Source organism: Strongylocentrotus purpuratus, unplaced genomic scaffold (genome assembly GCF_000002235.5).
Source record: "Strongylocentrotus purpuratus isolate Spur 01 unplaced genomic scaffold, Spur_5.0 spur5_scaffold_19, whole genome shotgun sequence".
NCBI lineage: Eukaryota > Metazoa > Echinodermata > Echinoidea > Camarodonta > Strongylocentrotidae > Strongylocentrotus > Strongylocentrotus purpuratus.
In genome coordinates this window covers 2,834,610-2,857,305 of record NW_022145604.1, presented here as the reverse complement: position 1 = coordinate 2,857,305, position 22,696 = coordinate 2,834,610, and the positions used below count along the sequence as shown (strand labels likewise).

The window sequence follows — 22,696 nt, the reverse complement described above, 5'->3', positions numbered from 1 at the left end:
GGACTTTGTCTTTAGGAGGTTCCACTGTAGAAGTAAAATAGTCAGGGAATTGAGGAACTTTGAAGAATGCAATTTCAGAAGAAATGTCAGAAAGTGAACTTGGACCAACTTTTATGATTTTTTCCTTCTCTGCTCCTGTAATGGTGGTATAGAAGGGCAAGAAGAGAAAATTCTTTTTGACTCTTGAATTATTAACAGTTTGGTTTGTTGTTAATTTACGTATTACCTTTTGTTTTTACTTTTCTCTTAAGTAATAATAACAATAGTAATAGTTTTGATAATGGAGTAGTTTCTAGGGCTATATGACTGCTGTAACATCTCTGGAGAAATGTTTCCTTTATTGTGAAAGATACGTCCTTTGTTACTTATTTTGATATCCAGTATCCCGTTGCGCACCCATCCACATCCCTGAGCACGGTTCAGTATCCCTCGTCTCTGGGACAGGCCGTTGTGAAGAAGGGCCTGTCTTTGGGGCAGACTGCCGCGTGGCATGTGAGGCGGGCTACCGACTGTCGTCAGATACCGATCATGCCGACAGAGTTTGCCAACGGCTCACCGACACATCGCAATCTGGCTTCTGGACAGGGCAAAACGAGATATGCAATGGTAAGGAAAGTTCTCACTTCTCTAGGTTATTCTATTGAAAGGATGTTTTTTATTCCTTCATTCTTTCAGCCTGTCTCTACTAGTTACAGAGTGTTCCAGTTACACGATGAGCTGTGAATCAAAGTGATGTCATACCTGTCACAGGACTTGCCACCGTCAATCTTTTTGTCAATTTGGCTTTCCTATGATTTCAAGCCTTAAAATGCATTTCAATTATCGTTCATATTACCATCTGGGACTTACGGCAGAAACAGTTTTACTTTTTTGAAATTCTACAAATAATACAAACAATAATGTACTGTTGTATTTTATTCTATTTGTCAAATTGTAAGGTATACAATGGCTTCAACAAAAATTTAGGCCAAATTCTGTGAGATTCTGGAAAAATAGATTTTCATTCCCTTATGTAAAAACACATTTTGTGCATGAATCTTTATTTCCACAGTGAAGAATTGCACCGTTCCAACTGTCACCAATGGTCTCGCCGAAGACTGCTCAAGGCCCAAAGTCTCTTATCGAACAATATGCCACTTTCACTGTCGACCAGGGTTTATGGCGCCCTCTACTGTTGAGACTGTGAGTCGGACATGTCGGGCAGACGAGGCTTGGAGCGGACAAGATCTTCAGTGCACAGGTGGGTTCATGAATTAATTTTTGGAAGAGAAAGTTGAGTTCTGGTAACAAGAAAAACAATTTTGTGAGCTTCCTCTGTCTTTCTATGTCAGTTTGGAAGGTCATAGTAGCTAGAAGTAACCCCTACAAAGTTGTAATGCCCTCATATTCAAAATTTGATGTGCAGGTGGACTACTGCACTAGGGACAGTGTGGTCACTTCACTTGAAACTGGTAAGACGTGGGTTCATGAAATAATTTTTGGAAGAGAAAGTTGAGTTTTGGTAGAGAGAAAATCATTTTGCGAGATTCCTCTGTCTTTCTATGTCAGTTTGGAAGGTCATAGTAGAATTAACCCCTAAAAAGTGTTAATGCCCTCATATTCAAAATTTGATGTGCAGGTGGACTACTGCACTGGGGCACTGTGGTCACTTAACTTAAAATTGGTAAGACACGGTATGTAAAAATAAAATAAAAGTTATTACTAAAATCATAAGAACTGTGGATTTATTCATATCCCTTGATAACGCAGTTACCAAGACCTGTCCTGCCTCATTTGATGTGGCCCATGGGGGTGTCGACCCACCCGAGTGTGAGTCAGCAGATGCTGTACGGTTCAGTACTAGGTGTGAGTTCTCCTGTGATGAGGGTTACCAGATACAGGGTCCCACTGCTCTTGCCTGCAGCACGGAGGGAGAGTGGAACCATGAGGTGGTTCCACATTGCAAAGGTGAGCTTATCGTTCTGTTTAGTCGCCGCCTCTATATACCACTCATCTATTTGGTATTCATTTTTATGCCTCCACTACAAAGTAGCCAATTTGTTTCCATCATTACCAGAATTTGATGATTGGTTGTTAGTGCTTTTTGTGTAATCTCTTTATATACTCTAGTCAACTAAAGTTTAGTCTTGGACACAGATGGAGTATACATATACCTCAATCTTTTTAAATGTTTTTTTTTTCTTGCATTCATTAGATATCCAGCCGCCATCCTTCAGTGGACCTTGCCCTCATCAGGTTACTGTAGCTGCAGAACCAGGAACTTTAGAGGCCCACGTACATTTTGAGGAACCTGTTCCTACTGATAATTCTGGCCATGTGAATCTCACCAGGTATTGGCTTTTCTCATTTATAGGAATGTTCCTTTAATGTTGTTTTTCACATCGACTTTTTAACCCTCATGTAGTTTCATGTTTTAAGGGGATAATAAATTTAAATATTCTATAAATTGCATCAATCACAGGGTTAAGATCATTTACACAATTGTATCTGGGATTTTTACGGCACTCACAAATTATCCATTCCTTATATCTCCCTAATCCCTCTTTCTCTCTATCTCTATCTCACTCTTGTCATCTCCCTTTCTTCTCTCCTTCTTCATGTTTCTCACCTCACCCTCTCCCTACAGCCTTGCTCCAACTCATGTCCCAGGGAGCATCTTCCAGGAAGGTGATACTAACATTGGTTATCTAGCAACAGACTCCAGTGGGTTAGCTTCCAGATGTGATGTAGTGATAACTGTACAAGGTACAATGAGAGAACATAAACACATGCTAGGCCTGGCTTCATCAGCTCCAGTCGGCCAAATAGTACGCTATTTCTGATCACGAAATAGCGGGCTATTTGCTCAGGAAATCTTCCTAAGATATCTTGGGCTAGTTTGCAAAGTAGCCCGCTATTTGTCCGGTCCGTCTTCACCCGCCCAAAGACTCACACCATGCGCAAACACTGAGAAAATTTCTCGAGCTCGAGTTTTTAGCTGATGAAGACGCAATTTGTAACTTTGGGCTAATTTTCAGAATCAGAAATAGCAGGCTATTTGGCCAACTCGAGCTGATGAAAACAGGCCTATTGACCTGGCCATTAATTGTCTAGTGATTTCTCTTATTCTCATAAGTTTAATGTAGGAACCATATGGGTGTAAGAGGGCAGTGGGTTACACTATAACAGATAAACCATTATGTGTAATACATGTATGTATTAAGTTTTAGGGCTTTGAATAGACTGCCAAAAATATTTATTACCAGTTAACCTAGGTAATAAATCAGTATCATTTAAATGCACATGTACAACTTCTGGCATATTAAGGGTTTTGAAACTGCACCTTTGTACATGCACATACATTTACAGATATTAAGTTAATTAATAACAGGATTTAGTCAAGTTAAGTTTCATTGATATTTGTTTGACATACAATGTTTTATTGTCTTTCTAGATTCTAGTAGTAAAATTTTTTATTTTGTTGTTGATTTTTTTTGCATTTTGCAGTGTACAGATGCCCTCCTGAGCAACCTCCCCTCCATGGGAAGGTAGAAGGATGCCCTGATCCCTTCCATGGGAGCCAATGTCAATACTCCTGCGACGTAGGTTATGACTTGATTGGCGAAGATACTTTGTCATGTGACTTGTCACCTGACACCACCCCTGTATGGAGTCATGACAGGCCAGTTTGTCAGAGTAAGTATGGGATCTGTGAGACTGGATGAATTAAAGTTTGATCAGCTGTAATACAGCTCATAGATGTACATGTTTGGAAAATAAAAACTATAAATAAGCCATGTTTTTATCAAAAGGTTGTGCCTAAAGTTTGTTAACAAACAACAACAAAAATTCCAGAAATTACATTTTCATAAGCACAGTGTGCTATTGCTAAACATGATGTCAGGACTATCAGCTTTCATTATATCCTTTGCTCTTTACTCAGCTCTTCAATTTATATTATATTTGTTTGTCAAATATCATTTATTTGTAGTATTGAACATAAATTGGTGTATTAGGTATGTTTGAATCTGTGACATTGTATTTTCTGTGATGGCTAAAATTCAAGATTACCTTTAACCACCAAATAATTTATGCATTTTAAAGTCATTATCATTTTTTTCTTTTTTTCTTCAAATACTGTTCATTCCATCCAGTAGAGGTGTATGAAGACATTTATTCTTTGTCTTTTTTCTCTCCTAGTTCGGACATGTCCGGCACTGGTCATTCAAGCTCCAGCCACACTGACAGGGTGTGGTCAGTCGGAGAATGTCCCTTATGGGTCAATCTGTATCTTCCACTGTCCATTTGGTTATGAGGGTGTAGGAGAGAGTGATAAGAGATGTCAGGCAGATAGGACCTGGAGTACCACAGATTTCACCTGCAGTCGTAAGTTCTCTCTTTGTCTATCTCTTTCTCTTTCTCTTTCTCTCTCTCTCTCTCTCTCTCTCTCTCTCTCTCTTTCTCGTTCTCTCTCTTTATTATCTCTCTTTCTCTCTCTCTCTTTTTCTCTCTCTATCTGTCTATCTCTCTCTCTCCCTCTCTTCTATCACTCTTTCTCTCCACCTATATCTATATCCAACTGTCTTTCTCAAATTTTCATGTCAACCCCTGGAGAATATTAAAGACTGTGACACTGGGTTCATAGCAAGAAGTTGCATGTTGGCCCTTTGGCCAAATGATATGAACTTGCCTAATCATGTAACAGGGTGAATGTTAGGACTAGTGAATGTTTTATCACTTTACCTGGTTATGCGATGTATATGCCTCCTTGCTCAAAGAGTGACCAAACCAAGAAAAGCTTGTCTTTTTTCTTCAATTCCAGAATTGTATGATGAGGAATGTTATCTTTAAATACTGTTTCTATGAAAAGAAACTCTAAGGAATAATGATAATTATCCTTGCTTATATAGCGCCTAACACTTACTTTATCAGAAGTCTCTAAGCGCTCTACAATAATGCAGCATAATTACCCTGGCTTTAGCAGTGCAGCTGTTACGCGCGCTGCGTTTCAAGGAATAAATTCCTACCAGGTACCCATTTACTTCACCTGGGTGGAGTGTGGCAAATGTAGATCAATGTCTGGCCAAAGGACATTAGTGCGGCGACGGGACTCGAACCGCAGACCTTGTGATCGACAGTCCGGCGACGTATCCACTCGACCACAACAGATAAGCCCTGATTTAAGAATATTTGTATTGAAATCTTAATCATGGTGTACGTATACTTGTTGGAAAAAAACACAATATGAGCGTATGAAGGGTTGAAAGTACTCTTTGACCTGTCTGTTGTAGGTAAATCCTGTCCAGCACTAGTGGAGACGGCCTGGATTTCCATTCGACCAGAGTCCTGTCTGTCTAACCCACGCTTTGAGGATACATGTAACCTTGCATGTAGGACTACAGGATACGAGATCAGCCCTTCCAGTCTAAGCGAGACTACGTGTTCTGGGAACCAGACTTGGACTCAAGATGTAGGCCAGGCCCAGTGTGTAGGTAAGATAAAGATTTTTATATTAAGAAAAAATAAATGATGGTGCATGTATGGTTACATATTATGTCTTTATTTCATCTCTTTACCCTTAGAATTCAAACCCCAAGATAATTGGAGGTAAAACTTGTAATTTAAAAAAAAAAAATACAAATTCAAGTTGTACTTATTAAAGTGAAATCATTATTTTCTCTGAGTCTACTATTACTATTTACTGGTGTTTTCTAATAAATAATGTAATCATGATTTCAGGTTTTCTCTTATATTCAATAATATGTGGTTTTGGTGCTGGTGTTGTTGTTTGCCTTGTACATATATCAGGATGTATAAATAGAGATATGAGGGTTTTGTTGTACATTTTAAGGTTGATGTAAATGTAAGTGTGCATTTTTTATTAGCGTGGATACATATATCGTATCATTTCACAGATAAAGTGAGATTACATTTTTTTTCTTTCTCTTCATGGGGCCTTTCTTTTTCTCTCTTGCTATTGCTCTTTTTACTATTTGTTGTTATTGTTGCTCTTCCTGTCTTTTCTTTTTGTCCTCTCCCTCTCTCTCCTCTTCCCCCTCCCTGTGCTCTTTCTCTCACTCTCCTCTTATCCTTCCCTGTTCTCTCTTCTATTTTTTCTTATCTCTCTCTCTATATATATATATATATATCTCCCACCTATCTTTCTCCTTTACCCTTCTCTGTATCTCTCTACATGTTTTGTCTTCTTTTTGTCTTCCCTCTTCCTTTTCTTACTAGCCTTCTCTTCCTCCTTTTCACCCTACATTTGTTATTTCTTCCCAACTCTTCCTTTTCCCTCCCTTCTCACTCTTTCCTCCTCTCCCTTTTTTCTCTTGCTCTTTCTCATTGTTTCACCTGGCTGTCTCCATTTCTTATTCTATTATCCCCTACTTCCCATCCTTATGTTCTTTCTTTTCCCCTCCCTTAAATTCTGGGAACAAAAACAAAAAAAGAATATGTTTGCTCTTTTATCTTTGGTTGTGCATGTATTTCAAGCTTAATAAAAATATGAAATAGAACAAAAAGTTCAAAAACATCCGCCATCCTGCATTTAGAAAAGTTGTTATAACCAAAAAACAAATTGTCTAAAAATAGTGCAACAAAATGCAAAAATGGCACAGAAGATGTGTATTTGACTATTTTCAACCTTTTAAACTCTTTTTTAATCTTTGGTTGTGCATGTATTTAAAGCTTAATACAAATATCAAAAAGAACAAAACGTTCAAAAACGTCCTCCATCCTGCATTGTTATAACCAAAAAAAACAAATTGTTTAAAAATAGTGCAAAAATAATGCAAAAATGACACAGAAGATGTGTATTTGACTATTTTCAACCTTTTAAACTCTTGTTCCAAATACTTAGTCTAGAAATATTTGTTTTGCCTAAAGAAAAATGAAAAAAAATAGGTCCGTTTTGGGAAATGCCATAAAAATATAGAGAAAATAGTCAGAAAATTTATTTTCTGCATGTGAAAAATAACAAGGGTAACCAGTCTCTCTCAGCAACTTAAAATGATATGACCATGGTCATTTTTTGGCAGACTGAAAATGAATTTAATCTTTTCCTGTGAACACCAAGGTACAGAAGAAAGCAAGCTAAATCAGGGCAATGAACATTCAATAAGATTTTTTGAATGAGAAATTCGCCCTTGTTGTTTTCCATTTCTCAACATCTGTCTTTGAATAAAATGTTTGTTTTACTCAGGAAATCTTACATTCTGTCAATAGTTGTAGATCTTTAGCCAATTCCTCGAAGGGAATTGATCATCAAAATATATTTTTACTACAAATATTCACGCGAATCTTATATTGAAAATCTCAGTTCAGAAAATGACTTATTTAGAGATATTCCAAGTTTAGATACCAAAGCAGCTCTCAATAAAGGTGAAAGTGACTTGTGAGTAGTCTAGTCAATGCTCAAACAGGAAATATGGTTCTCTGAAGTTAACTCAGAGTCAACTACTGTGTTTCTATTATACAAAATCTTTCTCCTTTTTTCTTCTTCAAATTGTTAACAACTTCATTGTCTTTTGGGTTTCCATTCTTTTTTGGTTTCCTTATTTTGACTACAAGCTCCTTTAAGATACAACTTGTACCTTTAATGGCCTGTCCAGTACCAAATAAATCTCTTTTGAGAGCAAAACATTATGCAATCTGCCTTATTTTATTTTAGGAAGTGGCCAAACTTTAAATTGGATGTGCCCCTGCCCCCCCCCCCCCTTTGTTGCAGGCAAACCCAAATTCACATATTTGGGGTGTCATATCCATACATAAAGATAACAATGATTACCGGGTAATAATCTCACAGAATACTGGTTGATTTTGATGATTGATTACAGAGGTTAAATATACTGAAAAGAATTGACAGAAATGTCAAATGTGAGAAAACATACATGGTTAACAGTCTTTGACATTTTTGAAAATGGGAACAATTTGCCCAATAATTCTAACTCTACTTAACAAAATATTTGCGATGCATTTGGTATTAAATTACTTGCACAGATAATTAATGCATACATTTGTTAAAACAGACTACGAAAACAAAGTAAATGACAAACTTCACTCAGAAACTGTACATGTATGTTAAATGGACAGACATACGCAGTATACTGGCAAAACTCTTTCATTTACGTTAAACTTGGTGTTACAGAACCTTATGACACTATGAATATGACGGACAAAGAAAGCGGACAAAATATACAGTTCCTCAGGTAGATAAAGAAACATCCCTTCACTGCTATTATGTAAAAATGTGTAGAACAGGTGTCACATGCATATTCACCTGTTCTACACATTTTTTACATAATAATAGCAGTGAAGAGATGTTCCTTTGTCTACCTGAGGAAATGTATATTTTGTCTGCTTTCTTTGTCTGTCATGTTCATAGTGTGAGTTAATGCCCTTTTGGCTCTAGACTTTATGATGATTGTTCAAAAATCAAGTAGCACCAAAGTCCAAAGGGGTTAAGGTTGCTCCATGTTTGATGATGGTCTAGTATCCAAGGGGTTAAGATGATCAAGAACCGTAGACTTCTCTTCCGTCTTTCTCTTAGCGATGCTTTCAAGCGCAACCTGTTCCTCCAAGTCCAAACAGCTGTCAAGGAGATGAGAATAGTTTCTGGTAGCGAAAAAGATTCTCATTTCTCTCAAGGCTGCTGCGACGTGATGGATGGATTTAAACTTTAGATGGCCTAGAGTCCCCCTTCCCTCTTTCCCTTCTTTCTTCTTTCCACCATCTTCCTCTTTTTGACTCTCCTCCTCCTCCTCCTCCTCTTTCTCAACATCTTCCTCTTTTACCTTACACCAATTATTGCCCTTCTTCTTTAAAAACATTGGCTCCATGATGGACACATTGGGGCTGCTCTTCTCTTCTGTTACACCTGTTTGACTAGAACTTTGAGATGAAATGTTTTTCACAAACTCGCCCACTATCATTTGTGGAAGCTCACTTGTGAGGTTTTTCCCATCATTTCCAAATGGATCACTTTTTGCTCTTTCAAAGATGTAAGATTTCCTTGGCAGCAAGCCACCAGCTGGGTTTTCTCCCCCCTCCAAGCCTAAATTCACCTTGCCAAACGAGATGCTGTGTCGCTTCCTGAAAGACTCCAACCATCCGTTAGACCCCTTGAACTCTGTGATATTAAGCTCGCGAGCAATCTCCACTGCCTTCTGTTGCAGCATCGGACCATTAACCGGTATCATACGGTCTATGGCTTCTTCAAACCACTCATAGACCTTATGATTGATCTCTTCGTTGCCCGTCTTACGCAGCTTGCGTTTGCGAGAGAGGGGTACATTTTGGGCGTACTGCTCGATCCATTCGTTTTTGCGCTTCAAGATGTTTTGAACTTGGGTCTTTCCACATTTGAAGCCATGCACATTCATGATTTCCATGATACTCCGCCCACTTAATCCCTCCTCCTCACGGAGTCGTATTGCTTCAATTTTCATATCGAGGGGTAGCTGGTTGCGGGAAAGCTTGCCTGGGTGAAAAGGCTGGGACACATTGAAGTGGGATGGAGAAAGATGTGACATCTCAGAGGTTGATGGTTGTGTTGCTGTTGTTGTAATGTGTAAATCCAGTGGTAGAGTTGTTGTCGTTGCAGCTGCTGATGTTGTAAGTGTGGGCAAGTGATGTGGTGATGAAGACGTTGCTGATATACTTGAACATGTCTGATCTAATGGAGTTGTAGGGGATGCTGCTTCACTGTCATGCGTGGTAGAGCGTGTTGTTATAGCTAATGCTGAATATGTTGCGGGTGCAGGATCTGGCTGCCCATTCAGTGGATAAATCCTTGACACGCACTTCCAATTTGGCAGTGATTTCAAGGGTGAAATTTTTGGATATGTGATTTCCTTGTAGCGAGCCATTGCAGCAGTCATAGCTGTGGTTCCAAAACTAGTTGTCGTATCATTGCCAGAGTTTGATATTGGTGTGCTGGTAATTTGTAGATCCGACCCCCCTGCATGAATTGATCTCATTTGAGTTTTGTGATCTTGTTGATTAGATGTTGTTGACATTGTTGCTGATGTTGCTCCAGATTTTGATGTTGGTGTGCTTTGTAGATTCAATACCTCTGCGTAGGACGATTTTGAATGAATGCTGTGGTCTTCATGGTCAGATGTGGTTGATGATGTTGCTGATGTTGTGGGCGTTGTAGGTGTTGTATAGAGTGCAGGAGATAAGTCAGTCCCATTTGAATCAATTTCAGCTGCTGCTTGACCAGTGGAAGGTAATTCAGATGCTGCATTTGTTGTATGAGTAGTATGCAGCTGAGGTGACAAAGTGGTAGGTGTTGTTGTTGATGTGGTAGCTATTGAAGACATTTCAGATAAGTCAGTCTCATATGAATCAATTTCCTCTTGCACTTGATAAAACATTGATGATTCTGGTGCTGTTGTTGTGGCCTGAGTGGTATGCAAGTGTGGTGCCGAACTGGTAGGTGTTGCTGGTAATGTTGCAGGCATTGTATCTGATGGTTGCACTGGTGGTTGAGATACTGCTTCCAAAGTGGCTGAGTCCTTGCTAGTTGCAGTTTCTTCCATGATTGCATGTGCATGCAGTGATGACATTCTTGCAGACAATATACCTTGATCCCTCTCTTTATCAAAGTTGGTAGACTTTTTGGCTCATCAAAATCAAATGTTTAATAACTAGACAGGCAACTTTGTACCATGCATTAAAAGCAAAACATAATGAATGTCCACAATGCAGCTAACTGTAGTGTCTCGTTGAGGAACAGAGTTGGAAGCCTATATAAAGTATACAGCACAAAGCATGTACTGACTGTATGCTGTACTACATACACTGGTATAGAGAGTGAGTGCATACAATCCCCCTCTGCATAAAGACCTTATGTATGTGTTTGTGTGTTTGAGGTTAGTGCTTGTGTGTGCTGTGTGTGTGCTGTGTGTTGCGATCAGTCTGTTCATCTGCAGCTGTATGTATACATCCTGCTTGTGTGTGATGTGGTGTGCACAGGTAATAGTTACAGAGTGTGTATCATAGTGGGTATATATGTGTGTGAGTGTGGAGCTATGAATAGATTTGCAATGATGGTCCTAGACAGACAGGTGGCCTTACTACAAAAGGTCACTGCAAGGGAGTCTCGTTTTAAAGGGAAGGATCACTGTATATAGTTGTGAATGTGTGCTATCTATAAAAAGAAAGAGGTTTTATGGATGGATTTGAGACTTGTATTTATTGTTGTTTTCATATAGGAGATGATCAAAATGTCAGCATATGTATTTTTGATATATCACACAATTGATTTATTTTGTAGAAACTACATCTGCAAAAAAAAACTGCAGAATATTTGATTTATTTGGCTAAATATATACATTTCTGTCTCTGTACATCTCTCACATTATATTTCTCATTCAATACCATATTCCTCTGGGCCCTATTTGCCTGAGTGTGTATATATCGATCGTCCCTAGTTTCACGAAGTGACGGTAGTGAATGAAAATCGCATACAATTTGCGTGCAGATTTTCCTCACTACCGTCACTTCGTGAAAACGGGAACGATATGTATACTTCTCAGTCTCTTTTTCCTGATATACATCATATCTCTCTGATGTATCTCTCTTTCTCTCTCTTTCTCTCTATATATATTATATATCAGCTATTTCTCTCTCTCTCTTTCTATCTCTCTTTTTTTCTCTCTTTCTATATCGCTCTCTTTTTTTCTCTCTCTCTATAAATATTATCATTTCTTTCTCTCTCTCTCTCTCTCTCTCTCTCTATATATATATATATTATCAGCTATTTCTCTCTTTCTTTATCTCCCTCTCTCTCTCTAAATATTATAATTTCTTTCTCTCTCTCTCTCTCTCTCTCTCTCTCTCTCTATATATATATATACATAAATATATATTTGTGTATATATGTAGTAAATAATGTGTCTCTTTCTGTAATCAAATCTCTCTCCTTCTGCGAATCTCTCTCTCTCTCTCTCTCTCTCTCTCTCTCTTATCTGTTTATCTCTCTTTATCTCTCTCTCTCTATATATATTTTCATATCTCTCTCTATATATATTTTTTCATCTTGCTCTCTCTCTCTCTCTCTCTCTCTCTCTCTCTATATATATATATATATATATATATATCATCTCTTTCACTCTCTTTCTCTCTCTCTCTCTCTCTCTATATATGTAATGGGCCCGTAATGGGTTGGTGACGACAAGTTCAGAAACTAAATGAAAATGAAAGAAGCTCGGATATACAGTTGAAGTCCACTTTATTAATCATAAAATTCAGCCGAATTAGCTCCAGTAGTTACCAACGAAGATTAATTATTTTAGAACATTTCAAAATAGCTAATTCTCTCAAAGGCTGAGCGGCCCTATAGACGAGTAAAACTAGCAGCACATCCTAAACATGATAACGGAATGAAATAAAACTCTCTTCAAAATCCCGCACATGGCATTTAAATACTCTGGCACCCAACGAGGCTTAGATATCACATGATATAACCAGCCAACCAGGAGGACCCTTACGAAGTCAACCAATTACAAGATGGGATATATAAAATGACCCTTAGGTCATCTGACCAATTAAGAGAGGAGTTGTACATTTAATCAATTATAACGAATGACAAAGCATAATAGATAAGAGTGACTAGAACTAGTCACCGACAAAAATGGGAGGAGTCTATCTCTTCGCGAGAATGTCAGGTCCCCAGAAAAACAGTCTATTGTCTAACGTGTTTATCAGAAATGAACACCTGTACATCTTAATGCAGGAATTTATTTCCAACGTGCTTATCGAATGAACACGTTAATCTGCTGGTAATGCAGGAATTCAAGACCAGGGGTTGTTTACCCATTTCCGGCATACTATTGGAAACATAATTACTGCTATTTAACTTTTAGACGTATACCAAGTCAAACTAATAACTGTACAATAAATCAACCCCACCCGACTCTTCTATGGCTCTAGCGCCCCCTTTAGGTCAATGTGTTGCCCAAATAGGTCACCTCTTTCTCTCTCTTTCTCTTCCCCCCCTCTCTCTCTCTCCCCCCCCCCCCCTCTCTCTCTCTCTCTCTCTCTCTCTCTATATATATATATACATAAATATATATTTGTGTATATATACGTTGTAAATAAGGTGTCTCTTTCTGTAATCAAATCTCTCTCCTATATGTATATATCTATTTATAGTCTTTAAAAAAATCTTTTACAAATGAAGTCCCTGTATGTTCTTTCTTTCAAAACGTACAGATATTGAAGCCCCAACCTTTGATGAATGCCCCGCAGACATCGTAGCATACACAGAGAGGGGCTTGAACCAGACTCATGTCCAGTGGTTGGTCCAATCATCAGATAACTGTGGCAGTGACCCTCGTGTGACCTGTGACCTCAATGCAGGGGTCATAACCTCTGGCACCTATACAGTGACCTGTACAGCCAGAGATGGGACAGGGAATGAGAACATCTGCAGGTTTTTAATCGATGTTATTGGTGAGTTTTACGCTTTAACCTTAAGTTAATCAACAAAAGAATTCTGCAGTAATTATTATTACTATTAAGTAAATGTACCTGGGAGGCAAAAAAAAACAACTGAATCACCATGCCCCTTTAGGTCTCTAATCTCTGTATAACTGATTGGGGGTGTGCAACTGGACTACTACACTGGGGTTTCTCCCTAGTCTTATATGAATTGGTTTAGTGAGTTTTCCCTCTACACAGGGCCTCCATTTAACGTCCTATCCAAGGGATGGAGTGTTTTCCACTGTAACACAGCCTGTCTCTATGAAACACGAGAGGGGTACTTTAACACAAAAAACTAGCTTCAGTCATCCACCTGGGTTGGATTTGAACCCACAATCTTTCGTTCGACATGCAGATGCTTTACCAATTTCAGAGCCAACTTGCCTCCTCATTCATGTGTTCATGGGGATGTTTGTTTGGAATAATAAGAGGAAAATAAGAGTAAATGGTTTTGAAAGATTGAGAAAAATTTGATAAAGCTGAAGAAAGTTATGAATATTTAATAAAGTTGAATTAAACCCAAAGAATCAGCTCTATGATTGAGCATTGATGTAGTTCTACATTTTATTGTTTCGAACTGAAAAGCATTAAAAATAAAATACCTGTCTTCTAAGGTCTTTGAAGGAATATGATTATTCATAAAGGGAAATGTGTGAAATTGTTAGGGATAAAAAAAATGTTACAAACTGTTCCACAGCAAAGTAGTTCAAAGCTTACCATAATTTTTGTAACAAAGTAGAAATACTGTTGAGAGGATATATCACAATTTCAAGATTATTAACTTAATAGATTTATTTTTCTTTTGTTTCCTTTTCAGTACGTCAATGTCCCCAAGCATTTGAGCCTCCTATGTTTGGAACAATGACTGGACCTTGTGACCTGTCACATGGTTCTGTGTGTCACCTGACCTGTTTGGTTGGTTACTCTCTGGTTGGTTCGGCAGAAGCAAGCTGTGAGTTTAACGGCACAGATATGTACTGGAACACAGAGGAGGAACCTTACTGTCAAGGTGTGAAAATTAATTTTTATTTTGTATTTTTATTTATTTTGCTTTATTTCAACAGGGTAGCTCAACCAGTAGTTAAGATATAGTTAACCACTAACTTATTCATATCCCTTGTAAAATTTGGTGTTGTTTGTCTTATTCATAACTCAAGAATGAAAGGCGGACTGGTTGAATTAGGCCTTTGTTGAATATGTCTTATCCTCAAGAAACATACATAGGGACAAATCAATTTTTCACAAACATAAAAAAGTCAAAAACTTGGTAAGGGTATGAATAATTTAGTGGTTCACTTTATATATATTGATACTGTGCTTTGTGCTTGATACGGGTCGTTGTGGCGTGCACCTGTAATCCAGCTTACAATGGAAGTTACAAACTAATTCAGCCGAGGACGCAGGTTCGAAACTGAGACTTCTTTCGAATGGTGACATTAAAGGTCGGTCCACAGACGTAAATAAGCATATCTGATCGATACACGTCTGTAAAAACCCAATTGCACACACGCTTGTTAACCTTGTTTTAAAATCACAGCAGTAATTTTAAAAAAAATTACGTTTAAAATAAATTGCAAGTGGATCGAGGTACAAAAGGTAGCCACACACATCAAAGGCCCCCTAACTTCTTTGATTTTATAAGATTTTACTATGTGAAGCACACAACGCTTTACGTCATTTTATTTTGCCAGGCGTTTTCTAGGTGGTTTGACTGAAGCCCATTATGTTACCTTCCCAGAGAAGTATAGTGACAGATGTTTGATTAATTAAGAAACATTTAAAGTAATAATATTGACGTAATACTGTTCATTTAAAAACTGGTAGGGACTGATAATTGATATGAAAACTTATTAAAAATGCATATTTATCTGTAGGAAATATGCTCTTAACTAAAATGTCAGAGTCATTGCATGATTTAATTGATTAATAAAACAGAGTTGTATCTCAATTGTTTTAATTTCAGTTATTGGGTGTGACCCTCTGGTGCTAGACTCCAGCGTTTCTATTTCTCCACCTTCCTGTGGGTCATCTGAGAAAGTGCATTCTGGGACAAATTGCATGCTTCATTGTGATCTTGACCTGACCCTAGTAGGGGGGCTTGAATCTATGACCTGCCTAGACTCTGGTCAGTGGAGCAGTGGTTTGGACGTTAGTGGTCAATCAAGATGTCTAGGTGAGCAAAGACTCTATTAACTGCCATTCTCTCTTAGTGAATATTTTCTGAAATCTTGACAAGTCTCAAGATCCATGCAGAACCTTGATATACAGTATAAAACCATTTCACACATCGCTGTTTTCATTGATCTGATATATAGTATAAAACCATTTCACACAACGCTGTTTTCACTGATCTTGATATACAGTATAAAACCATTTCACACATCGCTGTTTTCATTGATCTGATATACAGTATAAAACCATTTCACACATCGCTGTTTTCACTGATATGGAATGTTGTTGTTGTTGTTGTTGTTGTTGTTTTAGTTTTAAGGGTGTGTGTCATTCAATTATGAATATTTACGCCGAAGAACTAAGAGAGTGTATTCTTAGTTCCAGTCCCATGTATTTCTCATTCTCTCAACTCGTTTTTACCTCTAATATCTTCTCGGTGAATCCTTCATGTACCACTCTCATACATGAAACTTTGCTTGCCTGAAATCAAATATTTTATTAGTCATTTGCACGATGAAGCTATTTTTGTCTACATGTTGTCTACTAGTATATAAATGATTGATTGTGTTTTTGTTATGCATTGCAGATCTTGCAGCTCCGACACTCACTTCCTGTCCCTCCCAGCCCATCATGGCCGTGCGCACTGAATTCTGGGGAGTTGAAGTGACCTTTGACCTTCCTGCAGCAGTAGATAATATTGATAATGACCTCGGAGTGTCAACGTACCCCATTGACCTCACTACACCTTACAACTTCACTGCTGACACCACTTGTAGTTTTACCTTCAGTGATCAGTCAAACAACACAGCTTTGTGTGTGTTTCAAGTTTATGTGACTAGTGAGTATAGATAATTGGTTTGAGATCTTTATTGAAGACCACTCAAGGAAAACCTGGTCTTGTATAAAAACTCTTTATTTGGATGTTTGGAACCAGAAGAACAATACTTCTGTGTAATCAGAGTTTACACCCTTCTGTCTCTCAGCAGATGATATGATTGGCCAAAATCAACTCCTTTGTAAAGCTGAATTTCAAGTTTGTTTTGAATAGAAATATGCCCAGGGGGCCATTTAGATTTGGTTTGGACGAGGTGTGCTGCTCAAGCCTCGAAACCCCTACCCATTATTAGGGGGCATTTAGGGCATTTTTTCTGGGAAAAAGACCCATTTTCCAAAATTTTCTGGTGTTTGCCTGGAAATTTTGAAAAAATGGAACCATTTTTAATGGTATTTTTGTTAAAAGTGGGACCCATTTTTAGGGATTTTTTGTAAAAAAGTGATTAGAGCGGCATACCCCGTATGTCATAATATGTGAGTACCCCCCCCCCCCCCCCGGGGAATATGACAACAATATTTATCTTGTTTCTTCTCGAACAAGAATCCTTTTAACATGAACATCTCAAGTAGATGTGAATATTGTCAGCTGCTTGCAAGAAGGCCAGTATTACAGCTGACAGTACACTGGCCAGTATATCCTTTTAGTTGGTATCCAACAGAGGTTCTTGTTTATAGGATACATCTTCTTTGGTGTAGATGAATTGGAACCTGTCCATAAAGGTCACCTATAAAGGGAAACCTTAAAATTGACTACTGCAAACAGGTGGCCTTTCTTTATAGCTTCTTCAATGCCTATTTCCTCTATTAGGATGAAGGTAATAAAAATGACCACCGTAGACAGGTTTTGAACTTTTTAAAAATTTTGATGGAAGCTATGATAGTGACCACTATAGATAGGTTTGACTATACATTTACTTCTTCAGTGCTTTCAAAGTGAATGGAAGACATTTTATGCTTATCTTATGCCCATTTAATGAAATAAAGTGTTTTGAGTAAAAATGTATTGGTTTATGATAGTTGCAAAAAGTGTGTTGGCTTGGAATAGGAAACTACATTTGATGATGCTATGTAGATCTAAAACAAATGGAAGCTCCATGTTTGGTGTCAATTTCAGATGAAGTTCAACCAGTCGTCCAGTTTTGCCCGCCGGATCAAAACATCACAACCTTGACTAAGATGACAGAGGTCGAATGGGATGACCCTGTCTTCCTAGCTCCTCCAGGGATTGATATCATTGAGACCTGTAACTATGGAAACAACCCCGCCCTATTACCCTGGGGTCATCATGTGATCCTTTATCAAGCTAGTGATAGCAGGAATGGATTGAAGGCTGAATGTGATATCAATGTGGATATCAAACGTAAGTATTTTAGCCAATGCTCTTTCTTTTCTTTGCATACTGGTAGTCATGTTTTTTTCTTGTAACATTAATGTTATACTACCAGTATCACATTTTAAAGATAAAGACCAGTTATGGTCATGCGATTGCATTGTAAAAGAAACGTTGTGGAATCAATCAGAAAAGGTTGATCATTGGTGTGTACTGCAAGGTGCTGGAATCATCAAAATAATAAGAAATTTGGCTCAGTCTTCGTAAAGTTACAAGCACTGTACACAGAAAGATGTATATGGGACTACGCACACGTATTTAACTAATTTACCAAACATATCAATTAGTAGGCGGTTTCCCTGCAAAAATTTTATCATCATGTATTAGTCAAAACATATTCTTTCACATGATTGGTAATAAAGAGCTTCCATTTCATGTTTTGAAATTGGGGCGTTTCCAATACTGGTCTTTACCTTTAATCCTGCTACTACATTGATATCCTCTTCCAGCTGTTTCTTGTCATAATCTCCACATCCCTGCACATGGTGCACTGGCCTGTGATGATGGCTTTGCCTACGGGCGCTACTGTACCATGGTTTGCAACGAGGGCTACGATGTTCCCCGTTTGAGATCGATGGAATCACCCAAGAAGCTCTTCATCTGTGGCTCCTCTGGAGTTTGGTATCCTCACGCTAATGTTCCTGATTGCTCTCGTGAGTTGATATAATAGTGACCTGACATTTGTTATGGCGGCCTTCGCTATGGGCTTCCTTCCATCAAAGATGTATGGTTGGAATTGGGATAGGCCTTAACAAAAAAGATGTTGTATTGCCCTTTGCCACCGACCCAAAAATCTTGAAATCCACGGTAGGCCTTTTTTTTTTACTGTTTTTTAGGGAAAAAAATGTATTAAAGCATTCAAAACTGAGAAATATAAGCCCAAAGAGGGAGTAAAAAAAAAAAAAAGGAAAAAAAGCAAAGATTTCCGACCGACCAACCCATGTTTTGGCACCTAAAGGGCAATACAACATTTTTTTTTTAGGCATTATGAGAGGGTTTAGTATTGGGGTTAGGGTTGCAATTACATTTACGGTAGGCTAGGTTTCGTTAAGGATTGGGGTTACAGTCAGGTGTAGGGTGTAGTCCAGGGTTGAAGTTAAGAATTTTCTTAGTATAGGAAGTTGGTCATGGATTAGTAGAACTGCTGTGCCTCTTCTTGTGACTCACATGTACTTGTATGATAACAAGTCATTTCATGTTTGATATATTCTCAAAATCTTATTGACATGAAAATTAAATGGCCCCTCTGATTGTAAATGAAGAGAAGAAATCACTGTACCACAATGTCCCAAGTCACAGTAAAGCCCCTTTATTTCTCTTTCTGCAGAACGTCGCAAGCCCAGGCGTATGAACCTTCCACTCAGCATGATGTATTTTGAAGGAAAGTGTGGTGCGGGTGAGAACCAGACGATTCATGACATCTCAGAGAAGTTTGTGAGCATCATCAGCAACACAAACTTTGCTGCAATCTGCGCCAAGAACCAACTTTGCAAGGTCGACCATATCAGGGTGACGTGTGGACCAGGGAACGATCGTCGAAAACGAGATGTCAGCTCAGAGAGGCTGGGAGAGGAGACCAGAAGAAGTGGCATCGCTGCGGTATCCATGGTGAGAACTTGGATAATTTCAACCTAAGACCAAACACTGTACCCACCCCTAGACTGAAATCTAACTCAGTAGTTAGTTCTGATATAATACCATTTGGCTACCCAAGCCCGACCTCACTAAAGCACGGAGTGAATGTCGCACATGATTACAATCACAGTTTCATTCACTTTGGTAGCTTTTCTGTGTGTCAGATATCTTTGAAATTTTGAGTACAAAATCTATATCATTTTCAACCGTACACTATAATAAGTCATCTAATGCAGACACGTATGTCACTCAATTTTAGCTGTACCTTAATTTGTAAAATCTCTATGATTATTTCATCCTTTCTTTCATCCTTTCTTTCAAACCATCGACTATACTTTACCCTATCCATATTTCATGTCATTTTCAAGGTCCTGAGTATGGCATTAGGTGAGGATCAACATGATAGTAATGAAAGCCAGGCAGAGATCATGTACAAACTGGCAAAACACATCCATCACCACACCAAGGATAGTCTACTCGGTGGCAGCGGTGGGATATCTCAGGAACCAAGTGAAGAGAACCAAGCTGGTCCTCTAAATGGTGGCAGGAGTGGGATATCTCAGGGACCAAGTGAAGAGAACCAAGCTGGTCCTCTAGATGGTGGCAGCAGTGGGATATCTCATGAATCAAGTGAAGAGAATCAAGCTGGTCCTCTAGATGGTGGCAGCAGTGGGATATCTCAGGAACCAAGTGAAGAGAACCAAGTTGGTCCTCTATATGGTGGCAGGAGTGGGATATCTCAGGGACCAAGTGAAGAGAACCAAGCTGGTCCTCTTTATGGTGTCAGGAGTGGGATCGAAAGGACACCAATTGAAGAGCAGCAGACTGCAGGCATTGACTTTGGTCTATGGTTTGATGACCTTGTCTCTGAATGCGACGAGGGGTATATTCCAGATCACGATCGCCAGACATGCAGTAAGTTTTCAGATGAAAAATGATGTAAACTTATTCCTTTGTCATTCTTCTTTTAATTTAAAACTACAATGCTAGTTTCATATTTACTTTTACTTTTGAATTAGATTATTGTTTCTTTTCAGGATTATATAAAGACTTGTTAAATACATTGTATATCAACCAAATTCACCTCTGATTTCTTCCATAATAATAATAATAGTAGTAGTAGTAGTAGTAGTAGTAGTAGTACTAGTATACTTTATTGGATAACTTGTTTAGCACAGGGCTAATCTGCCACAAGGTCCATTGCACATAAATAGAAATAAATAAACAACAGTTTAACACATACAATAACAGTCAAAAATACTTTACCACAAACTGAAATGAAATATACATTAATATTCGGCTTTTGTATAGCGCTTAATACATCAACAAATGTGTCTAAGCACTTTACAGATATATTATTACCCCGGTCATACTTGTTTACTTTTCCCGGTCCTAGTATTTTGGTACCATTACACAGTACCAATGTTACACAGTGAGAACTTTTAATTTCTCAAAAGGGAAAGAAATTTAGGATGGTTCAATGATGTCTTTATACGAGAATGAGGTTAATGAAGAGTACTGAATAATACATAATTGTATATCATCACTGGAGAGACAGAAGCTCTTATACAGAGTTGATGCTCTTCTGGCTCTCAATAGAGTACCAAAGCTGTGACGTCATAAAAATCTATTTTTAGAATTTTTCAATTTTTTCTTCATTTTCCGAAAGAGCATCAAATATTATGTCCAAATGTCGAAAACCTATTGAATATGTTAAGTATTGGCTGACATATGACCATCTAAATAAATATATTTCCTAGAGAAAAAAAATTGAGAAATTCTAAAAATAGATTTTTGATGATGTCACACTTCACAACTCTGTAGATGAATAAACTTGTAGAGTTTGACGTGTATATAATACACTGTACACTTCCTGCCTCATCATGGAGTATCATGACCTTCATTTTGTTCTTTCTTTACCAGTTGCTTGTCCTACTGGGCACTACTTCCATCAATCTTCCGGGGAATGTGTTGAGTGTGAAAGGGGCTTTTATCAAGATGAGCAAGCTCAAAGCCAATGCAAACCATGTGTGGATGGCACTTTTACAAGGGAATGGGGAGCAAGGAGTACTGCTGACTGTGAAGGTTTGTTGATAAATACTTCTAAACTAACTGTTGACATAGTGGAGCGGTTAAGCCTCCAATATATTATGATCTCTTTACTAGGCGTTCTAAAGGTGTTCTTGTCAAACCATGAATATCTACGTGTATCTTGCGCTTTCTTGCAGAATGAAGAAATACAGATAACATAGAAGCTCAAGGCAGGCTTTGTTCTCTTCGTGCCCTGTTCTTTTGGAGCAGTCGTTTGAGCTCCAGTTTTGATCTTGAGGAATAATTATGAATAAAAGCAAAAGCACTGCATTTGAATCATTTCCTGTTCTCCATTGCCTCTCCCTTACAGTCCAATGCACACCAGGCTACTATTCTCCATCTGGTTTTGCTCCATGCATCCCGTGTGGAGAAGGTCAGTTCTTACCGATGAGAGGTCACAGCGGTTGTTTCAATTGTCCTCCTGGACTCTCGTCTCTACGTGGATCAGCATCTCCTTGGGACTGTAAAGGTAACTACTGTTTCACAAAAGCTTTTATATACAGTAGGCTTGCGGGTGCACCATGTGTGAGAGAGAGAGAGAGGATTGGAGAGTCTTGAAAAGGACTCTCGGTAATCTTTCTTGAGGATGTGTAGTCCTAAAAAGGACTGTTTGTGTAGTCTTGAAAAAGACTGTTGGTTATCTTTCTTAGCTTATAGTTCTAAGGATACTATAGTGCTTGGAGAGGATGAGTGGCGGGAGTGGCTTTTATATTCATTAAAGTGGAACCAAGTGTAAAGTTCTGAGTTAAGGAACGTTCAGGTACGAGTCGTTTTTTTTTTTTTTTAGATGACGTGAAGTGTAATACACTTTACACATGGCTCAATATAATTATAGGTGCCACAAGGTTCAATTTCGTATTTTTCAATTCATGACTGGACAGTTGTGCTTATTTATTTTGGTACAGACTCAGTGTATTGTATGGAATAATGATGGTAAATTAGGTTGAACTTGTCAGCCTTTATGGATATGATCTGAGCATTTTTGTATGTTGTTAGTTCAGGAAAATTGGCCTCATTGTATGGGTCGTGACATTCAGAATTCATTTACAATGACTAGTCTACATATTGATATGCAATGCAGTAAAAATAGAATTCTCAACAAAC

At 38.2% G+C, this 22,696-nt stretch overlaps 2 protein-coding genes across 2 annotated transcripts in view; one reads left to right on the top strand and one right to left on the bottom strand.

Moving 5' to 3' along the window:
* The window catches only part of LOC115918793 (sushi, von Willebrand factor type A, EGF and pentraxin domain-containing protein 1-like), a 41,378-nt gene that overhangs the window by 17,249 nt on the left and 1,433 nt on the right, over positions 1 to 22,696 (top strand). Inside the window, exons 15-32 of the mRNA XM_030990756.1 lie at positions 382 to 606; positions 1,052 to 1,240; positions 1,750 to 1,947; positions 2,195 to 2,330; positions 2,627 to 2,745; positions 3,487 to 3,675; positions 4,180 to 4,365; positions 5,271 to 5,471; positions 13,201 to 13,440; positions 14,288 to 14,479; positions 15,434 to 15,643; positions 16,229 to 16,480; positions 17,591 to 17,836; positions 18,316 to 18,519; positions 19,194 to 19,474; positions 19,870 to 20,416; positions 21,425 to 21,586; positions 21,903 to 22,061. Coding sequence (XP_030846616.1) covers positions 382 to 606; positions 1,052 to 1,240; positions 1,750 to 1,947; positions 2,195 to 2,330; positions 2,627 to 2,745; positions 3,487 to 3,675; positions 4,180 to 4,365; positions 5,271 to 5,471; positions 13,201 to 13,440; positions 14,288 to 14,479; positions 15,434 to 15,643; positions 16,229 to 16,480; positions 17,591 to 17,836; positions 18,316 to 18,519; positions 19,194 to 19,474; positions 19,870 to 20,416; positions 21,425 to 21,586; positions 21,903 to 22,061 — 3,936 coding nt within the window. The remainder of the gene's footprint in view (positions 1 to 381; positions 607 to 1,051; positions 1,241 to 1,749; positions 1,948 to 2,194; positions 2,331 to 2,626; positions 2,746 to 3,486; positions 3,676 to 4,179; positions 4,366 to 5,270; positions 5,472 to 13,200; positions 13,441 to 14,287; positions 14,480 to 15,433; positions 15,644 to 16,228; positions 16,481 to 17,590; positions 17,837 to 18,315; positions 18,520 to 19,193; positions 19,475 to 19,869; positions 20,417 to 21,424; positions 21,587 to 21,902; positions 22,062 to 22,696) is intronic.
* Positions 8,346 to 10,455, bottom strand: LOC100887902. The gene has a single exon (XM_003724405.3). It carries the CDS (start codon positions 10,443 to 10,445, stop codon positions 8,442 to 8,444), a length of 2,004 nt encoding a protein of 667 aa, XP_003724453.2. The 5' UTR covers positions 10,446 to 10,455; the 3' UTR covers positions 8,346 to 8,441.

Coding starts and splice junctions, on each gene's coding strand:
- LOC100887902 (XM_003724405.3), bottom strand. CDS start 10,445: ATGCCTGCAACATTACCAGCAACACCTACCAGTTCGGCACCACACTTG.